The following is a 22557-nucleotide window of genomic DNA, read 5'->3' on the forward strand; positions in this document are numbered from 1 at the left end:
CAGCCATTACCATGGATATGCCTGCTAGTTTTAAACTAGTAGTCATGGTATTTACGATAGCAGAATACAAATAGGCTGCAACCTGAGAAGATCCACCACATGCAGTCACTGTCGTGACTTCAGTGTGGACATAGGTCTTATGCCCTTCTTTAGTCCCAACTGATCTACTTCTCATTTGTTAATAGGAAGAATTCATTAGCTCCGTGGGCGACCACCAGTTAATTCACACACAGCCTTGGACAGCTTCTGTATAAGGCCGCTGAGTTAAAACTGGAAGAGGAACAGGATGAAATCCAGCACGCTTCTTCACCTTAATCCTCTATGCTCACACCACAGTTTGAAGTGATTTTCTTCAGGCTTTGCAGACCTGGGCAGTGACCTCTCAGACCAAGAGCTCCCGGCGCTGAGGGGAGGTGGTGCCGCGGCGCGAGCCGGCCGTTTGAAACGCCCCAACGGCTGCGGGGCCGGCGCGCGGCAGCCGCGTCCCCCTCGGGCGGGAAGCGCCGTGCGGGGGCGCCGCCATTGCGCACCGCCGGCTGTGCCTTCCCCTCAGGGTCAGGGTCTGACCCCGGCGGTAACGAGCTCCGGGGGCTCCCCCGTTACGCCTCCACGTACGCGTCCCTGGGCCCTGACAGGGGCAAAACCGGGCAGCCCCGGGAGCGGGGAGGCTGCCAGACGGGGTAGGGCTGCTGTGCCAGCTGGGCGGTAGTGCTGAGGTATCCTACTCAGCTCCCACCGGTGGACCTGGAGGGGGTTGGATTTTAGATCCTCCACAAATCCTGCTACAGCCACTACCCAAAATTCAGGTGTTAGCATTTAAGGAAAAACAAAAAAACCAACCCACATCACTACTCTGAAGTTCAGTCTGAGCATCCTGAAGAAAAGCTCAATTTTACACCTTTTAAGTAAGATTTAGGTAATGCTTTAAAATCGGATTACTAAGTATAAAAATAGTTGATATAGGCTTGAAGGAGCCAATCTTTCATCTTTGAGACGTTTACTTAATTTTAGAACTACACTTGGAGAAAAAGATGGTTTTCTTAATGTATATTATGCTTCGGGTTTTGAATTTTTTTCTCCTGGGTTTCATGCACTGTTTTTTTTTTTTCTTTTATTGTTATTTTATGAAGTAAACCAGTCACTCATTTTGCTATTATTTTTTGCTCGTAGAATAATGGCCAGGATTTGAGCACTAAGGCAATCTCAAGTAACTAAAGGAAATAAGGAGTTCTGGTAAGGTTTGCTTCCATTTGACAGTTTAATTCTAACTTGTGGCTTTTATAAAGAGTGAAGCTTCCCATTGCGTGGAGCCAGTAAACGTTGTTTCCTTTATAATATTTACACAACAGTGCTGAAATATAGGATGAAACACAGAGAGATTGATGCTGTGGTGTGAAATGCGTGTTATCCTGGGCTAAAGTGTTAGCTGAGGGTTTATTTGGCTAGCAGGCAATGTCACACTGAGACAACTGAGCTAGTAGGAGTACTGGAAGTGTTATTTGTGGTCTTAATATTTTTGATGTCTTAATATCTTTGTCAAATATTTGTTGTCTTAATATTTTGTTAGCTGATGTTTCTTGTAAGTGGTATCTTGGCTCAAGTGAAGCACTGGGCTAGCTTGACTATTTCTGTGTCTTTAGTAATGCTCTGCAAGATCCCTGTGCTTCAGCTAAGTCTTAATGTATGTTAAATCAAAGCATGTAAGTATCTCCATTCCTGGTATATAGTTAGTAGTAATTTCTTTGAAGGAAAGGCATGTACACTGAACTGGCAGCAAGCAGGCTGAATTGATAGATTTTAAATTGAAATTGTGATAGCATCAAAAGTTAAAGTCAATTTTGCATCCAACTGGATAGAAATAATAGGCCTGAAGAGGTGATGTTTGCCTAAGTGACATATACTTTTCACGTGGAAGGATCTTTTACTTGAGCAATAACAGAGTTGTTTTGTCTCGGGAAAACTCCTGAAAGGATTTCAATAGGACTGTTGTTTTTGATAGTAGTTGCTGTCAGCTGTGAAAGGCATTTAATATGCTAAAAGAGAATGCTAGTAGATAATGATTTTTTTAACTTTATGGCCTATGTTAATAACTTCTTTACTATTGATCTTATCTTGCATGCTTCTTTCTAACAGTACTTAGCAACTACAAGGTAAGAATATTTGCCATGACGTTTAGAGATAAGTCCATCTGATTTCTGCATCAGAGGATCCCACATAGGAAAACATAGTTTTAACTATCTTTTTGTCAAGTAGCCTTTCAGGTGTGATGGGGAAACATTGTGAGATACTTTGATGTTCTTAGCCAGCTAGGTTTGGGAGAAACTGCTCAGTTTATGCAGTTTTAATCAGATTGGGATGAAAGTAATTTATCTATTTATTAACAACATGGAATTAATGGGTAGTTAGTAAACTATACATTCAGGATCAATATCGGTCATGGAACAGATAAATGACAGTGCTATATGCCTGCAAAATATCAATAAACACCTATAATTTTTTAAAGACCCTTCTAGAAATAATCACAGAAAGTTCAGATCTTGCAGGTGCACCTTCCCCCTTTTCCTCTTTTCAGTGTGTGGGGAGTGGTTAGCATTTTGAATTTTCAGAATTCACATTTTTTGGGAATAATTTTTAGAAACGTGACTACAGTGTGCTGCTTTTTTGTAAGTATTCAGATTTGGTTCACTCCTTGTCATTGAAAGTTTGTAATTTGTGTTTTTCATATAGAAGCACAACATTATCTCAGAAGACCCTATAGAATTAGATTCTAACTATTTGGTGCTACCTTGCATGAAGTACTTCCAGAAGTAGTGTCTTGGCCATTTTTTTTTGCGAAGGCATTTCTTTGATTGTCATTAGTTTGAGGATTTCAAACAGTAGAAAGTAAATTTGTGTGCATTGGAAATTTATTTTATATATATATATATATATGGTAGAATTTCATACTTGAAGACCATTTCAACAATGAAATTTCATGGAAAAAATGATTGACTAACATCTAGTGAAAGCATCAGTTTGCAGTATACTGCTTTTCACAGCTGAGAGGTGAAATAGATTTTCACTTGTGAAAGCACTGCTCTTCCCAAAAACATTGTACTCATGTTGAATAGCTAAGAATTGAGCAGAAAATGCCATTTGCTTAATGACTCTTGATTTATTTTTGTACTTTCAGTATTGTACTCTGTTATGGCATGAAAGTCTACATTCTTCTCATAATAGAATGTATTTGGTATAGCACCTAATTCTCTTTACGGTAAACTGTCCTTTGTAATCTAAGCTCTTGCAGTTCAGTCTCTGCTTTTCAGTAGACATTGTCCCACAGATGCTGGGATGATCCTCTCAGTCCACTGCATTCTGGTCATAGGTTCTTTATAATATAGAACATCTCTGACTTTTATGTGTTGTATGTGCCTTATTTTTTAAAAAATAATGTTGCTCAGAAAACAAAAGTACAAACAATATAAACTTGTTTGCATTTTTTCCATTGTTTTGTTATTCTTCCACAAATAAATAAAATGTGCAACAGACAAATGTTAACCTTGGATAAATTGACTTTGGTTTTAGAGGAGTACCCTTCTTTGTTCTGATACCACAATAAAAATACACATCTTGTTATCAGCAGTGTTTTTATTATGAAGACGTATTTTCTTGTTTAGTAAAACTAACATGCTGTGTCAGACACGCTTTCCCATCTCAACTGGCATGTTGGAGGCAGAGGAGTAGTATTACTTCAGTTCCTTTGTGTTGATTCTTCCAAAAGGCAATGCTTCCTGGATTAATTTGATCTTCCCACCTTCTCTTGTACTGTGATCATGAAAAAATACTTTCCAGCCAGAAACTACTAACAACTACTGCAGGTCTAGAAAAAACACCCACCCCAAATACTACTCAAACTAGTAGGTGAGAAGCCAGAAATGCTATTATGTCACTTGATTAGACAAAACTATCTGCAAAAATACATATATACCATTCATAGACTTTCAAAATCCTTCAGTCATATTTGATGACAGTAAGTTTATTGCATTCATCACAAGCTTTTTGTTTTGAATTTTTTTATTTATGTGCAAATAATCTTCCTTGCTACATCTTTCACTGTTTCATCTGATGTACGAAGTTATCTCTGTAGATTAGTATGACGTCTATGATTGGTTGCAGAAACATCTAGTAACTGGAATTCTATGCTGGTGTCCTTTTAAAAGTTAGAAAGCCAGTAGTGAGTAATTATCGAAGAAACTATTTTCTATATAAATGAGAACGGTTGGCTTTAGCCAGAGATTCCCAAATCGTGTGTTTTGGATGTTGTTCTGCAAAGATCTGCTCAAGAGCACAGAAGTGGATATTTCAAGCACTGACAGTAAAAGCAGTAGGAGTGAAAGTTACTTTCTATTGTGCAGAGATCAATATAATGAAATGTGATTAAATATTACAAATATTTTTGTTAGCGTTTCATTACTCGAGCTACTTGTTTCTTATGAAGAATGTCAGAAATTTGAGAAGAGAAAAAGGAGAGAACTGGGGAAGTGGGGAATTTATGTTCATTTCAGACATTAGGAATGGACTGGGTATTTACATGATTGTAATATTTGTTTTTTTCTGACATATCTTATGTATGTAATGGGGGAAAGTTCTATCTTGATTTCCCTGAATTTCTTCACATGGAGACAGGGGTAATGTAACAAAAAAAACACATGTATGAAAAGAGGAAATATTGCCTAAAAATATGCTGAGCAAGCAGGACACCACAAGACACTGCTGCCTCCTAGTACACATATATTAAATGATGTTTAAGATGAGCAGGACTCCTAAATGTAACTGAAATTATCCTTCATGAATTTCTTCAATTTTCTTCTTTTCAAGTTCCATTCCAATGCTGAGGCAGAGAATGGGGAGAAGGATTTATTGTCAAATAATTACCTGATTGTTTAGTGTATCTATCTCATTTTTTTTAAAGTCTAAAATATACATTACACTTCTAGAGGCATTGTAATTTTAACTCTGCTTGCTTTGTTAAAGTAATGCACGCAAATTATTGACACTAGTTAGCTCTAGAGGTAGTGCTTGTAGTGAGTTAAGAAAAAAAGTCAACTGAAAAAAGTCAAAAGTATTCTGTTATTCTTACAGATTTTTACACTGGCACGGTGTATTAAAGGTTGAGACCCGTGAAATCCTGACTTTAAAATAAACCAAATAAATTACCTTGCAGGAAAGTGATCTTAGTATGATTATTGAAAAAAACAAACAGAAATCAAAACAGGCACACACGCTCCCCGCCAACATTTTAAACATTCCATAAAGTCTCTAACATGAATATCTAACGACTGTTTAATCTTATATCTAACCAAACAGCCATTGCTCCTCTATCGAGCTGAATTATTTTGAGTCATACCTTGACTTGCAGATGAATTGAGATTCAGAGTTTTATTGAGGTGCTGGAGAATGAAAAAAAAAATTAAGATATTATCAGACATTAAAGGATGCTAATTTTAAATTGAGACTTGGTGCTGAAAGTGAAATATGGAAGCTTTATTGTAGTTGCTTTTAGCTGATGATTCCAAGGATATTTAATGTTCCTAAAGCAAGCTTCAGAAGGTGATAATATTAAGCTTTGAGCCATGTCTACGTTGTACAGTACAGCACTGAACAGAAATACTTGAGCTAGCCATTGAACTGAAAGTAGCGTGTCTCAATAAGATGCTGCATAGATTAGCTAGATATTTCAGAGTTCTTAGCCCGAGTTCATCACAGTACTAATGCAGCTATATTGCTCACTGCCAAATGAGGATATCGGTGCCCAGCACTGCAAGGTGCACTGCGTACGCATCCCTGACTTAGCACCGAGTAAAATATCGAACTCTGTGCTGTGTAGAAATACCTTCAGGCTTGCTATGCTGAAGATGGATCTCCATCAATGGCTGTTATACAGGTCACTTTCACAGCTTTTTCTGGTTTTGATGAGCATTTAAAGTGGTGCTGTATAGGTTCATATTGACAAAAAGACACATTAGCAGCAGCTTTACTAAAAATATTTAGTCAATATTTCTTACTGTGTTGTAAACGTGACTTTTTTTTTCCTGGTCCTTTTGATAAACAAAATAAATTATCAATGTTTGAAAAATGTTTGTGATGTAGCATGTGCTACCTTTTACATATGTCTACCAGCTAATGACTTAATCTAAACCTTTCAATTGCAGAGCATGGCACAAAGGGTAATAAAATTATCCACAATGCAGTGTTTGTAGATAGACCTCCCTTCCAGTGTTAAATATCTTCTCTAGAAATATTAAGTCAGAAGTGTGATAATTGTCCACCTTCAGACCTGTATTACCTAGCAAGTAACTTAATTCTATCATAACAGTTTAGAATGAAAAACACAATCTTGCTGCTACATGCAGTTAACAAACTTCGTATATACCACCAAAGAAGTCAGGGTTAGATAAAGGGGAACTAAGATTTTTTTTTTTTTTTAATTTTTTTTTTTAGCTATTCGCCACTCTTTCTTCATTGCAGTATTAGTGTTATCCATAAGATTCATCTGGTTACCTCTGACGTCCAGTCTGCACTCTATTTCAGCTTCACCACACTCATTAACAGCCTTACAGGTATAACAGCCACCATCAAATGGAGTGGGTTTCCGGATCTCCAGGGTCAACACACCCTGTTTACTGAACATGCGGTATTTGGCATCCCCAGAGAGATCCATTTTGTTTTTGTACCAGAATATCTTTGGCTGAAGAATACAAAAGAATAATTTTAAAATAGAAGATAGAAAATGGAAGACTTACTTACAGCTGATCTTACAGCTTTAATTTAGCCATCAAATGTTTGTGCATTATGAGGGCTATATATTACACAGCAGTGGTAATAATTTTTCAAGGAACCTCTCCTCATTCAGTACAAACTCATGAAACTAATAATTCAAATGTTTAGTATTTTCTTTAACTCTCAAACAGCATGTAGAGAATGTAGGTCTGTAAACTATTTTAATGCAATTTTTAAAAAACCCTACAAACCAGCTGCAAATTCATTCCTTCAGGAGTTATTTAATTGTGCTTATTAAAATATATTTGAATGCTTCAAGTATCTTACAGAAGGGGAATTAAACTGTACATATTATTAGAGCAGAAGTGTCATAAAGGTCCGCGGATGTTGGATGGCCAACATGGAATGCCAAGGTTTGGGCTGGGAATGGATTTTCCAAACCATTTAGCATATCTTTAGCAACTTCAGGAATTTCAAAATAAAGTTCTTGTTGGCTTCAGCTGAGCAATAAAGTGGTTGGTTCTGTACCAATTCAAGCCATTGTGTTTTGTTTCCAGTGCCTGAAAATGTGCCTTTAATTTTTATAAATGAAATTTTGAAAATGAAAAATCTGATATAAAGCAAACTGCTTTTGTTTATTTCAAGCTCATTAGTACATATAGTAGAGAAATAGGCTTTAAAGAGTAGAAGACCAAGCTCTGCATTTGTCTGTTTTACTTTCAGAATTAACATCTTCTGTTTCTTCATCTATAAAAAAATAAAACTACTGTACTCTTTCATAGAGTGCATTCAAATCTACTGAATCACTTGTGTCTTTGACCTGTGATACACAGTTCAGTTCATGCCAGTTGCCATGCTTAATTTTCTTTAAAGATATCAGCTGTATTTTTTCCTGTCTCAAAATTTGTTTACTTCTTTTTCTATAGCCTCTTTATCTTTCTGGGTATATGTCTTTTATTTCAACACTGCTACCAGGGCATGAATATTGGCTCTGCTTGAAGTGGTAACATTTTCTTGCCATACAGATCATATCTGAGGTATACTTGATAATATATAGTTATTCAGAACTGGAAAGCTCTATCAACACAAGCTACTGTCTGTGAAAAACATCCGTTGCAGAGTTCTGCAGTAGGTACAGAAGCTTTTTGTTAAGGTTAACTTGGGCAATGCAAGTACAGAAATGTATCTGGAAAAGGTGCTTTAAGAGTATTAGGTGTACTGAAGGATGAGGACTCTTTGTATCCTTCAGGCTAATGTGGAAGGAAGAGCTAGCATGCTCACATTCAAAAGCCTGTGACTACTGTATTTAACAGCTGTAAAATATGAAGTTTCTCTTAGAACCTTCTTAAAACCATGGAAACTGAATGAAGTGGATACAGATGCACAAGCAGGTCAGTTAATCAAGAGGGAATATCATTACTAACACTTCATGATGAATAAAAGCTGAGGCAGCTACTGGAGGATGGATTTTGCCTACACTAGTGGCTGGTAATTTATTCTACAATGTTCTTGTTCTTTTGCAACTGTTTGCATGGATATGCTTCCTTTTTATATTTCAGTTTTGTCTGGAGCTCCTTCTTCATCTAATGAACTGCAGCAAATGATTGCATTAAGACTATCTTTTTTTTGAGTTAATTTGAACTTTGAGCAATTATCTTACATGTTTTGCTGTGTAGCTATCAGATCCTTGTGCAGGCATGAGGAAGGGAGAGGAGCTGGAAATAAGCAGCTGGAAGGGGAAAGGGTACTGCATTTTTTGTGATTATACTAATTTAAATTTATGACAAGATTATGTCATAATATGGTAAATTCCTTCACTGCAGACAAAAAGCCTATTTCCCTTTTTTGAGAAACCTAAATTTAGCTCTTAGCTCATACAGTTTTTACTGCTTGTTCCTGACTAACAAAAAAGTACATCTTTTTGTATTCTTTGAAGAGACTTCAGCAAATATATTTAGACTGAGATAATATCCCCGTGAGATTAAAAAACAAAAAAATGAAAAAAAACCCAAAACACAAAACGACCCCAAAGCTTCACACATGACAGCAGGTCTTATTCTAGTTAATTTTGCAAAATAACTCAGACTCTCAAAAAGTTATGTGGATGTATTGACATAACAGAAAAACTGGTGTTCCTATGTATCATTTAGGTTAATGGAACAGTATATTACCTTAGCTGCTGTTTTCTTAAAAGACGGAAGAGACCAAAATATACATTGTGAGAAGATACTTTTTTTGTTGCTGTTGTTTACCTTCTTCAGTGAGTAGATTTTATGTACACATGGTATATTTTCAATGGCGCGGTGTTACCATAAGCAATGACTGTCCTTTCCTCTGTCTCCTTTACTGTATTGCCCCACTGGTTCTGTGCACAACCACACAAATGCTTGCACCATGCATTCTGGTTAAGCATCAGTTATGAGTGAGGTGGGAGATAATTGGGTGACCTTTACGTTTTCTTAATATAGTCATGTTAACACTCCAGTCACACTGAACTGGCATGAATTCTAAGGCAGCAGCTTGGCTTGTTGCAACAGTATCAATGACAGTTGGTGTAATCTGTACCTTGGGGATTCCTCTTACAGCACAGCTGAGTGTGGTGTTGTATCCAGCAATCACAGAACGGTTTACTAAAGGGTGAGTGAATTTAGGAGGTTCGGAGAAGTCATGTACTTTGTAACTAGGTGGCTTATAAGTGGTGCCTGCAATTCAAAGAAACAAAATAGTAAGAACTGTGTTTTCAATTTTGTTGACTTGTGTACAATCTATTTGTCATTTAATTTGCCTGTATGATTTAGAGAAGCTTCAAAGCTATGGCATTTATGACATAATAAATCTTTAAATCCACTTCACTCCATAACACATCTCATGTTTAATGGTTTAGTTAAAGTAAAAGGTCCTGGAAATCATGGGTTTTCAGCTTCTGTTAAAAATATGAAAGCTATATGTCTGCAGGGGAAGTCTTCACCGCAGATATCTTAAACTTTTAACCCCAGAATGTAAATATAACTCCCCCAGTTGTATTATTTTCTTAAAATAATATAGTTTAGGAAGACTGTGTGATTAAATATTTTTGAATGGATGTCCGTGTTAGTACAAGAGATCTGCCTAGATAAGGGCTCCTGATGCTAAATACTTTATAAGTGCTAATTACTAAGTAATGAAAATATCTCCAGTGGTGCATCTAGTAATACTGTATTTTCCATTTACAAATGTATTACTTCTGGTACTTAATGGCTTTTGTGATCTTTGTTTTGAAGAATATGTTACCTGTTTTTTGGATATAGGCAGGATTTTTGGTGGTTGCAGCAGTTTCACTCAATCCACACAAATTTTCACTGAAGATTCGAAAAAAATACTCATTTCCCATAATCAGGTCTGACACTACACAGTTTGTGCGACGATAGTGATCAAAAACAGTATACCATTCCTGTAACAAGACTATACTGTTTAGAAAGATGCTATGACAGATCAGACATGGTGCTAGTTTTGGTATGGAGAGATCCTTCTTGCTACAAGGAAAAGACAGGTAGACAGGTATTTAACACTAGCCTGCAAAATGAATATTATTTTGCTTCCCATGAAGATCAGCTGAGCTGTTTTCTTACTTTCATGTTTCTGGCTGATGTGATAGATGTATGAATACTAGCATTTTGAGAAAAAAAAACCCTCTTTATATTTTAGCCCTACTCATATCTGGGGAACCTGATACAGGATATGTCCTCAGAACATGACTACTTGATGGGGACTTCCATGAGAAAGACGTTTTCCAGTTTGACTGGCATACATACCTATCCCAGTATATACCCTAGTATGCCCAGCATCTGAGTTCAAGTTTAACTCTTCCTCCCTCCCCTTCAGTTTTTTTCCCTGCATTTATGAAAAATATAATTTCAAATAAAAAAATCTAATTCCACCTTCTGAGTAGAGCTATCTGTCCAGTCTCCACAAGAGATGGTACAGGCTAGGTCTCTCTTTTTACATTTTCTGCTGGGCATTTTATACAGTTCTATACTTATCCTTTTGGTTCTTCTTAGATTCTATTCTTCAGTGTTTAACTGCCTCCGATATACCATAGGACACCTTGGGCACACAACTGAGAGTCATGAATTCAGCTGTTTTCCTCAAGTCTCTGTGCTCCCAGAGCAGGTAGTAGTTTAAACTCCATACAAAGTCACCAACTCAGTGCAATTTCTTACCATTGTCTTTTTGTCAGCTTTCTGGACTGTGTAGCCCAAGATCTGTGCATTGCCATCATCTTGTGGAGGTGTCCACTCCAGGGCTGCATTAAATCCCCAAACATCCACAAGCTTTATATTCTGAGGAGGACCAGGCTTGTCTGCAGAGGAGACATGAAAAAAACCCTTAGCTTTTGGTTCAAGATCTAAGAGCTTTGTAATTTCCTCTCATGCAGGGAAAAAATAGAACTTGGTAGTAATCTATAATTGTTCCATAGCAATACACTTCATTTATGTGAAGTTGAAACTGTAAACAGGAAAGTTGGGAAACTTTCAAATACCCTATTAATACTCTTCTGAGAGGCCTGAAACCTACTGAGAAATAGACAAGAATTAGTAACATAGGAACCACGCAAAATCTTCCTTAAAATGGAATAAGAAGTTTGTGTTGTTTGGATGGGTATGATTAACTCTTTTACTACAGTTTTATTACTTGCTTTGTTACCTCCATGTAATTTCTCAGCCATTTAGGTACACTGAGAAGAATATAAACAACAAAGACAACCGGGTATATATTTCTCTCAGCTAAGGAAGGCCGGCCATTTGGGAATATACCTGACTCTTTTTCCTGTTGCCTCAGTGCTTGTTGGCTTGCCCACTAGTGACATTTCTCTGTAATAACTAGAAAAAGAACAAACTCTCAAAGAGGTACAGAAGTCTATGTCCATTGTAAGATACCTGGAAATATACAGAAGAATATATTATAAAATGATAATAATTTTCTTTTTTTCCTTCTTTTAAGGATCATTCATATTTACACCGATGTTGTTTAGTCAAATGCTGTAACATTTAAATTAGATTTATTAAGTAATATTCCTGTCTGTTTTAACTTGAAGATGCTAGTTCCCCTTTTTGATATGTTAGATTGTTGCTCACAGTTACAGGGCCTGTTGGGGAGCTGATCGTTAAGGCTGAGTAGATGGTCTTGTGATTAAGTGAAGGATGGTTTGGGATCCTTCTAGATAGCTGAATGGAAACTGTCTCCCCTTTTTGTGGCTAAGCTGGAAAAATGAAGAAAACAGTAAGAATCTGATGGATGTAGGTTTGAGATGAGCAAAGCACAAAGGAACGTAATTATAGATTGCATGTAATTTAATTCCTTAAAGAAGGATATGCAAACTGGTAATAAACCAGCCTTTGACTGTTATTAGAGGACCTGCGACTTTCTATGTCAAAGCATAATGTGCTAATTCTCTTTCCACTGGCATACTTTGGAATCAGACTGCTTTATAATTAGCATTAACCCTTTTTGTCCTCCTTCAAATTGCTAAACGCTGGAGCCAACTAGAACACTGCATGAAGTTCAATAAGGAATATGGAATGCATTGCTCTTGTTCCAGTTATCGTCCTCTTCCTTCCTCTCTTACACTAACATTTTGGAGAAAAAGCTGCCAAAAAAGCTGTGTTTATCAACAGCTACCAACTTCAGGTAAAGCCTTCTTTCTTTTTCTTCCCTATTTCTGAAGTAGGGAATGGTAATGTGTTGTCAAATGAACAACATCATTGCTTATGAAGGTGTGGAAATATATTTGTTGTAATCTTGAATCACAACTTAAAAGAAAAAATCTAGATATATTTCTAGATGTGTATCTTTGTTATACAGAAATCAATTAATCTATTCTGATTTGAAGAGAAGAATTTTGGATACTATATATGAATACCTGTGTGCGTATGAAAACTGCAACAGTCTCAGTGGGCAAAGCTCTGCAAGTCCTGAATAAGTGTATTGTAAACTAACAGTAGACAGATGTTGTGATGTTTAGCAATTTGTTAATTATTTTCAAGTCTACCTACTGTTATAACCCTCCACAGTATCTGCCTAGTTTTACAAGTGTTTTTCCTGTGTGCTTACCTACAGGTATATCTACACAACAGTTGTTTTTTGTTTTAAAGGTATGCTTACGCAATGCTTTGTCAAAAACTGTGGAGATCTTGGTGATGGTAGTTGGTTTAAATACTATAGAAAGAAATGATAAAAGGGAGAAAAATACAGTCTTGGGTGCAATGAAAGGAAAAAGAACACTCTTTGGGGAGGCCTCACAGGACAGATAGATTTTGAAGCCTGTGCCTTATTGCTCCTGGTTACCTAAAAGGAATTATCTGGGATCCTCCCTTCAAAACTAAAAACAATGGGATGGCAGGTCATTCATTAATTCAGTAATCTATTGGAAGAGTTAGATTTCAGGAATGCGTGTGTGTGTGTATATATATATGTATATATATAAAAGACATTCTTATGTATGTTTTTATGTACATAGGTATGATTTTTAGGGGAAAAAATTCCAGAGTATGACTTTATTAAGAACAGAAAAACACTTTAAGCCTTAACCTGCTATTAGATTAATGTGATAACAACTCAATGCTATATTAAATAATCTCTTTTTAATTTTTAATGAATTATTACATCTACCCATGGTGGTATAGATGGAATAAAGATAGAGTGTACTGAAAGTCTCAATACTTGTAAGGCTTTGGAAAGGACAATCTTGCAAAAGGTAGAGATGGATAAATTTGCTAAATGGATTTTTATATTCTTGATCTTTGTGGTTTGATGGGATAATGGAACCTGCAAGAATATCTATCAAAAATTTCTTTGTAGAATTTTAGAATATTCCTTTCTCATTACTAATCAGTACATCTCTAGCTGGTAATTTGAGCAGAGGATGGGAAAAGTTAATCCTAGCGATGCATCTGTAGCAAGTTATTTTCCTCTGTAGGACACTGCGTTAGAGTGGGGATTTATATTCTGGGAAAATACTCTGCTATCCTCAGCACAAGCTCATCTGAGGATTTTTGCGTATTACAGAATTTTATAGAATCGGAAGAAGAGATAAAGTGTGAATTATCTTTCAAAAAGGAATGATAATTTACATTTTCAAAAAATAAATAATGAGAACAATAAATAATTCCAATTTAAAAAAAAATATATATATAGAACTGAGGTGTGTTTTCGTCAATAGAAGGTATAATGGAAGGTATCATTTATTGATTCATGTAGAGGGAGAAAAAAGTTGAGGGAACTGTATTTTTCAGAGATGGAGATATTGTCATTATCTAAGACCTTTCTATAAGTATTTGAAATATATTGTATTCCCATAGTAAAAGTCCATATTTTGTAGGTCTCTAGAGTAAACCGCAGCAATTGTTTTGGCAATAAGGGCAGGCGATGGCGGTAATAGAAGTGTGTCTTCCTGTTTGGAACTGACAGGTCACTTATCATAGCAGCAGAGGTTTTGGTTACCTGCATTCTTGCCTTACTCCAAAAAAGATAAGGGCTGAAGCTACAAGCATTACTCCTTCATCAAGTAGACATTTGCCAAGGGAAGTTAGCTGATGAACAGATGCCTCAAAAGATCACTGATTGATTTATTATATCTCTGAAAGCTGGGTTGTCTTTTCAGCATGCCATTCTACAGCACCTAAAGCATTACTACTAGTATAGAAAGAGTGCCTGAATCACCCATGTTTCTCTCCTGCCAAGAGAATATAAAATCTGGAGAGCAAAAAATGCTGTTGACAGAATTGAAAAGAGGTAGTTCTGATGAAAGAGTGACAGAATGAAGAATCAGAGTAGATGCCTTGGTTGCAGAAGTATCTGCATATGTTACACGTGCTTTCTCTTCTTGGCCAGGAATGAAATGAAATTTATTTATTCCCTTTCAGTTGAGCAAGCTGCCCAAGAAGTAAAAAGCTTAATACCTGTCCTCCAACTCTGACATGTATTAGTCTGTGTGGGAAGATTAGTTGCTTTTTTTCAGCCATTCATTTTCTATATGAAATAACTCTTCGACAGTGGTATATGTATGGGTTTTTATGCCTTTCTACAGTACCAAACAATGGGTGGAAGATACATGGTACTACACTGTAAAAGCAATGTGCTAGAATCTAGAGTCACTAGCCAGTTTTAGAAAGGTATTTTGGTGTGTAGGGTGCACTACCCTTTATCTGAGTCCTTTGGGATTACTTTGTTTTAGCTGCCGTTTACTTATTTTGCTGTTGCAGAACTGCAGCCATCCTTTTGAGCAGAAGGAGCTCAAAAGAGATAAGACATATTTGCTACAATTTGTTATGCCTTTCTTGTTTGCTGTTGGCACCACTGCATACCCATTCTGCCAACGTTATTTTATAAAACTTTAAGCAGACTACAATCAGCATTATATCTTTAATTCCAAAGCATTAGAAGTTATGTTTAAGCACTCTTTTTGTGCCAAAATACATGTTCTAAAAATGTATTGATACATAGGAGGAAATTTGGGATGACAGCATGAAAGTGTGGGGAAAGAGAAATAAAAACAATTATCAAGAATGTTACATAGAGCTGTAATGAGAAGAAATAGGAGAGCTCTGGCTGAACATTAATGAAATCTGAGTAGGCAAGATCTCAGAATATATCTCACAAAAAGTTTCAGTAACTTCCCTTGCGATTGTCAGTGCGTTTCTTTGAAATGACACTAGAAAAGAGACTAGAAGTTGTGTAATAGAGAATAAGCCTCCACTAAGCCTCAAACTAACCGGACACTCTTCACAGAGTAAGGCATTAAACGTGAATTTTCCAAAATCACAGGACTGTGTCTTGTTGTCATTTCTAATTCTTGGAACAGCAGAGGTATACCAGTGCAATGATTTTATCTTCACTGTCCTTATCTGCTGAAGAAACCCAATAAGAGCATATCCATTCCAGAATTCTTATTTCCCTCCTTGAGGACAATATGGCTATTCCCAAGAACACCAGAACTCTCAAATTCTTTCTATCACTCTCAAAGTGGTAGAAAGAAGGGTGATAAAGATGATCAAAGATATGGAATGACATGTTTTTGAAAATAAACAAAGAAAGACTCTAAAACTTGAGAGAGTTAACTGAGGAGAGTGTGACTGAAGGCTATAAAATCATGAGTAGCATGGAAAAGGTGAAAAATGATTATTCATGTTTTTTCCGATACAAAACTGTATGGACATCAAATGAGTTTATCAGGAGAGAGACTCAAAACAAACCAAATAGGTAGTTGTGCAGGCACTGAAACTGAAATTCCTTACAAAAAGATACTTGAATTCTGAAACTTGACCTGGATTAAAAAACTGACTGGATAAAATCATGGAAGAAAAAAAAAATCCCTGAAGAGCTATGGGACACACGGGTAAATCCTCTCCCCCCAAAAGTCTCTAGGAAACAGATCATTTCAAGCTGGGAAAATATACTAGGAAAATAAAGTAACAAGTAGCCGTGCTCTGAGCTTTGTCCTAGTCATCTGCTATCAGCCATTGTCAGAGAAGGGATTCTGAGGCAGTTGGATCTTTGGATTGCCTCAGTATGGGCATTATTTTGTTTTGTATGATATGCTTCATTTTGATGTTGTCAGGTTCTTACCTATGATTTGCATTGTTATTGCAACTTTATCAGTCATGTTTTCTATCTGAAGGGTGACTTCATATGTTCCTGAGTGATGAAGCTCTGCCTTTCTGATGAAAAGGATTGTGTCCGTATTGCTGTTTCGAATTCCCACATCTTTGGAGTCTAGAGTTTGACCATCTTTCATCCAAATTATTTTGGGTCTTGGTTTACCCTGAAGAGAAAAAAAGAACTTTTATTTTTATTCTTTTTTTTTAGGCTATAATAGATTTCTATTTTTCATTTTTCCGTTTTTTAGTGATCTATAAGTCTAGAAAGCCTAATTTAATATGCCAAGTTGAGATAGTAAATTCTCTAAATACTTTCCAATTTCTGTTTTCTTGCAGACAAATATTTGCTCCCATCTCTGTGGCTTAGTGGCACCATACCCTGAGGATGCCATTTAGTTACAGTTAGAGAAGAGACTGAATTTTTTTTTTTTTTTTATTTGTTCTCAATATATACTTGTGCTGGTCTGGTACTCTTTCGCAGGCATCTGTGAAGCCGACAGTTGATCTGGCTTGCTCTGATTATTATTAAGTACAGAAGTCTTTAATATCTGAGGAGTTTATTATCTTTTTTCCCCCTTCTCCTCCCTTTCTTAAAACATTTGATTCCCTGTCACCAGGCATTTTTAAGATCTTCTGAAAAATTCTTATAATCTTGAGGTCTTGGGATGTGAAACTTACTGTATAATTATTTCTGCATTGCAAAAATTGTTTTGGTGACTGTCAACCTAAGCAGTCAGTGTTGCTACACCCGGGGAAGATGACATAAGAATCAGTAAGATATCTGTGGTTTACATCACTGTCACTCAGCCATTTCCAGGAAAACTGGTAGATAATATTTAGTTCTTCTAAAGTTGTTTGAGTACTACTTCCACAGTACAGCTCCAAACCAAGAATCCCAAGAAAACAGAAAAGGGCCATATCATATTATTAATTGTATTTATAGTCAATCAAGCAGAAAATGACTCGGTGCTTTTTTTTAAGTTTCTGCCAGATTAACATGGTGAAACAGTGCACCACAGGGCTAGACTGAATGCCAGGAGTAGCTCAAATGGGTGAGGAGGGAAAGCAAGATCATCCAAGGCAGCAGATCTGTTTAGGCTGCCCTGGAACTGAAGTCTAAGTCACTGAAATTAGGACACATACTGCCCTCCGCCTCTAGTAAACAGCAGAGAAAGCACCTCTAGAAGGCTCCTCAATTCACTGGGTGTCTGGAACGTGCTCTGAAAGACTGTATCTTTTTCCTTAGGCTACAGAGGGAGATTAGGATACTCTTGGTTTAGGTGCCTAAAGATAGGCAGAATAAAAATAAATCTTTGTGCTTTGCTGCACCTTTGTTTCAGGTTTGTCTGGTATTTGCGCAGAAAGTCTGTGCAACACCATTTTATTTTTCTGTGGTATTAGAAAAAAACCTACTTCTTTTATAAGAGTCAGGCCAAGATCCGTCCAAAATTACACTTAAAGGACTTCTAAAACACCTAGAAATTGCTGTTATTTAATAGATGCTCTTTTCTCTGGCATCTAAATCATCAGATGCATTGTAATTGATTTTACATCAGGGCTGATAATAAACCTTGAATGAGCAATGATTTTGGATCTCCCATTTTTCCCATCTGTTAACTGATTTTCTTACTGCTTTCTGCCAAGGAGTATAGTCATCTCAGGCCTGTAGCTCTGAAATATTAGATACAAGATTATTTTGTCCAGTTCTAGTGTACCTTCACCCTGGTCTCATTTCATAGAACCCTTACAATAATCTATTAGAGGAATTATGGCTTCCCTTCTTCAGCTGGAAGGTATAGCAGAAATTCTTGAACAAGTAAAAGGATGTGGTGTGGTTTTGGTTTGGTTTGTTTGTGTCGTGTGTCCCGTGTGTCCCCCCCCCCCATCTGATTATTGGTGCACTTAACTTGACAAGAATTGAATCTATTTTGCTTTCCACATATGCGTATATTTTAAAATGATATGAGGATTCTGCTTAAAAATTTTGGCTAGGGGAATGCTTTCAAAATAAAAACAATATCTACTTAAAATGGTGTAATTATATGGAAATCTTATTTAAGTTTCTAATTTGTCAAGACAAATACTTGGCTAGGTTTTCACACTTATTACAAGTTTTAATAGTTCTTGATGGATTGAGTAATGAGGTGAATCAAGGATCTGGCCCTAAATATCTTGGCAAAAATGGGCATGAGAAACAGTAGCATTATCTTTATCATAAGAAATATTTTGACTATAAATCAAGCTTTGCTACTGCTGGTGTTCTAGTTTGGTTGATCAGATATGTTGTCTCACAGCACCTCCTTTTTTGAGGTGCTATGAGTGCCAGTGAAAGATTGGAAGTTTTCAAGGTGTTGTTTTTCATATACTCTTATATTTATAGACTGTGAAAAGCATAAACAGACAGAAAGCATGTTCCTAATACATATCTCAGAGGATTAGATTTCTGCAATGTGTAATAGGTAATCTGAGAGAGCACAGTGAGTGACAGAGTGGGTAAGTAGCACACCAGAGAAACTTCAGGGAGTTTACTGCCAGGGAAGAAAGAATTTAAATGCTTTTAGATGTTTATATTCACACATATATGATGGTCAAGAAGACTGATCAGTAATACTGTGAACTTTATCCACTAATAGCACATAATATCCCTTCAGTCCTGTGCCCATGTAGTTAATTTTGAAACAAGAATATGTTGATTCCCTTCCTTGCAGCAGAATGTCCCGCCTGCTTAATGCACTCAACAGAAAAAGGGTTAGTAATAATGTTGTACTTGTTCTTTTCTGTACATTTTAATCTAAAGATTTGAATAGATTTGCAAATAACATTTAGCCCAGGAGACCTCGACAAGGTATTCAATAGAATTTCAGTGTTAAATGATATGGTAGTGACCACAGAGGTCACTGGCAGGGTTGCACAGAAACTGTAAATAGTAGAAGACACTGGCTTACACTTTAGTTAGATAATAGTCTGCCTGCTTGTGTTCCCTAGCTCAGGGTTCACAGTAATTCCAGTATTTACGTATTTTTCTCCTATACCATTTTTGTAATTTGAAGATTGCAATCATATCTACTTAGTCTTTTTCTTCAATAGAAATGGTCAGTGATTTAAACTTTTTCAAAATGTAAAGTGAAATGTTCTTTTTGCTTTGCTTTTTTTGAAAGATCCTCATATGTATATTCTAAATAGCTTTTGCAGTATTAAGAATCATAGCTATAGCTGCAATTCAACACTATTACAAATTTAATTCACTCAAAAATACCTTTAGTTTTGTCCTCAGGCTAAAATTTGCTGTTGATGGATAGATTTTAGCATTTTTTGTTAGCCTTACCTTTTAAGAGGTATGAGTTTATACCAACACATAATTTGTCCGTCAGTCAGCTACTCAAATAACTTCTGAATCAGTTTGTTCATTTCAGCTAAATTTGACAGTGCACCGTAAATCCCTAAGATTAGCTTGGTACAGTTTTGTGAAAACTGATGACAGGGTGAAATACCGAAACCTCAGTTAGTGTCCCCACTGAGGAAAAGTCAGGGAAGAGCTGGTCTTTATCTGTTTTGTTTGGCAACAGCTGAATGATCAGGCAGAATAAGTGAAGCTCTGGATTAGTTGCTACATGTACTTTCTCTGGCCTGGGGAACTGAGGACGTGTCAGCTAGGACTACCTGGGGGAGTAGGGCAAAGAACTGGCAAATCTCTGGGAATATTGCAATGATTTTGCTCTAAGCAAAAGAGGTGGGTTATTATGCTGGGAAGATGGTGATATAGGGGCATAAGACACACATCTATAAACCACCAAAGTTTATCAGTTCCTCTGCTTATGGGACAGCTTGTCAATTTTGTGCAAATTTTCTTCAACTCGGACATCAAAGCAGCAAAAATATGTCTTTATTTAATTTTTTTAAGATTTACATAACTCAGAAATATCAGATGTAAAATCTTGAATTTTGCATGTGGCTAGACCTCAGTGAAAGGGCCATTTTAGCAATTTTGGAGATAAGAAACGTGAAAGAAAAAAATAAGCATGTGATTATGTTGAAGTAGTCCAAGCATGCAATTCAAGGCAGTTACTCCATGTATTGGTTTGCAACTGTATACTGATTAGATATATCTTTGTGAAAAAGCAACTTTTCCTGTAACCCAATAACCACAGGGCAAAAGACATATATATTTTATTTTTATGTAGATTTTGCTCTTATATAGATTTTTTTTTTCCCGTCAGTACTGCCCAAACAAAAGAATATAGGTAATATGTGCATATATGTCTCCCTTCCTGAAAAAATGTTTTGCTTATCTACAGCGTCTTTTACATGAGAATTTCAAAACTCTTCACTAATAACAGTGATTACATTTTCATAAATGTCAACCCTGGACAGCAGAGAAATTTTAGTTTCTTCAAATTATAAATGAGGACTAGATTAAATGATGTATCTGTTATTACTGAGGATATCTCTGTCACAGCCAGAATCTGCAATTTACAATTTCTTTTCCTATGTCTCACTCAGAAAAACCTTTTCCTTTCACACATTATTTCTTGCACTGTATTGATATGTCTTGCATCTGAAAAAATGCATGTGGTGTTTTATGAACAGTCATTATAGTTGCTTATACAGCTGTAGAAAATGCAAAGACAGGGTAACTGGTTAGGTCAGTCTGTGTGTATATTTTAGCAATTTTGTGCATGCCATAGCCGCATGTGTAGTTAGATGCATGCACTCTTGATAATCCTTGGCATGCTGTGTTTTTTACACCTATGTACAGTAATACCCAAGCTATTCTTTATATACACACAGATTCTATACAGGGCCAATTGTGATATTTTGTTTATGTGCAAACTCTGATTTTTGTAGTCAGCCTTTCAGAAATGAACATACACGCTTTTGGCAAAGAAGTTGCCCAGTAACATCATGTACGTTGGCTCCAGAGGAGCAGTTGGTTGAATTCTTACACTTTTGTGTGCTTATCTCTTTAAGATGCATCCTATGGTCAATAAGCAAGAACAGGCTTGCACTTACTTACAGGACTTACTTTTTCTTCTTCCCCAAAAGGAGGGATTATGGAAGAAACTGTGACTGTAAAAAAATTGTGACTGAAAGAAGGGTGATATTTTCCTCCCTTTCTTTAATGTTTGAGAGGGTTTTTTAAATCATCAGCCGTACTTTATGTAATACTGCTTAAGCAGTGAAGCAATGGGAACTTGCATAAGCAAAACTGCTTTAGGTAAGGGATGATAAATAACCATGACAAAATAGAAACCAATACATACCTGAAAAGGGATCACAATATTGATTGTCTCACCCACTTTCTTCACCAGAGTCTGTCTGAGATGGCGTGGCAACCAGATTTTGGGACGCTCTGCAGTTAAGCATTAGTACGTTAAATACAAAGCTTTTGATAATTTGAAATATTACTTATAGCACAAATAAGACAAAACACCAAAGAGGAGATGCTTGGATACTTGTAAGTATAAGAAAATTGTGCAAACACTGTTTATACAGTTAGGGAGTCGTTAATTCTCTAAGGACTTTCAAATGTATTTGACTACTCGAAGTAGGAAATCTCAGTTATATATATACAACTGGGCAGGTTTCAATGACAGCAGGATTTCTGAAACCATGTTGCATCTGAAATGCCAGATTGGGTGACTTCCATTGGATGTGAGCCTTCTATGTAGACTTTGTTTCTTTGGAGAACTTTATCAGTTCTGTAGAAGGGATAGGACAAAGGGTGTACTGGAGTAAAAGAGTGATTATAGACTATGATTAATCTATTGCTATATTGATACTGCAGCTCCTTGTAAATTGCTCTTTGGACGTATTTTATGGACTTACTCAGAAAGTAGAGCAATCAATGGATTTCCTTTACCTTTCTACAGTCACTCAGTTATAGTTCTTTCTTTGACGTGGAAGGAGTGGAGCCTCATTGTAGCAGCTTACTTTACACTAAAAAAAAGGGGACCTTAGTGCATGTTTTTTCGCCTAGTCCCTGCTTTTGTCTTCCTCACTGGAAAGCTTTCTACGTTCTCCATGTTTTCCTTACTCTTTTTCTAGTCATTTACAGAAAGAATTTCTTAACATAGAGTTGGAGTATCTGTCTTGATGTCCATTTGGTTTTGAGATGCATTACAACTTTGTTTCAGTTACACGGAGTCATTTTACTGTCAGCGAG

General features: G+C 36.4%; 1 protein-coding gene across 1 annotated transcript in view; it reads right to left on the reverse strand.

The window, feature by feature from the left end:
• Positions 1-6463: 6463 nt before the first annotated feature.
• MYBPC3 (myosin binding protein C3) overlaps positions 6464-22557 on the reverse strand; it is a gene marked incomplete at both ends in the record, with an annotated part of 61829 nt that continues 45735 nt past the window's right edge. The window contains 6 exons of the mRNA XM_082318886.1: positions 6464-6727; positions 9325-9461; positions 10030-10189; positions 10959-11098; positions 16363-16558; positions 21656-21744. Of these exons, the coding sequence (XP_082175012.1) occupies positions 6464-6727; positions 9325-9461; positions 10030-10189; positions 10959-11098; positions 16363-16558; positions 21656-21744 (986 nt within the window). The remainder of the gene's footprint in view (positions 6728-9324; positions 9462-10029; positions 10190-10958; positions 11099-16362; positions 16559-21655; positions 21745-22557) is intronic.

This window comes from Platalea leucorodia, assembly GCF_965183815.1.
Source record: "Platalea leucorodia genome assembly, chromosome: 7".
NCBI lineage: Eukaryota > Metazoa > Chordata > Aves > Pelecaniformes > Threskiornithidae > Platalea > Platalea leucorodia.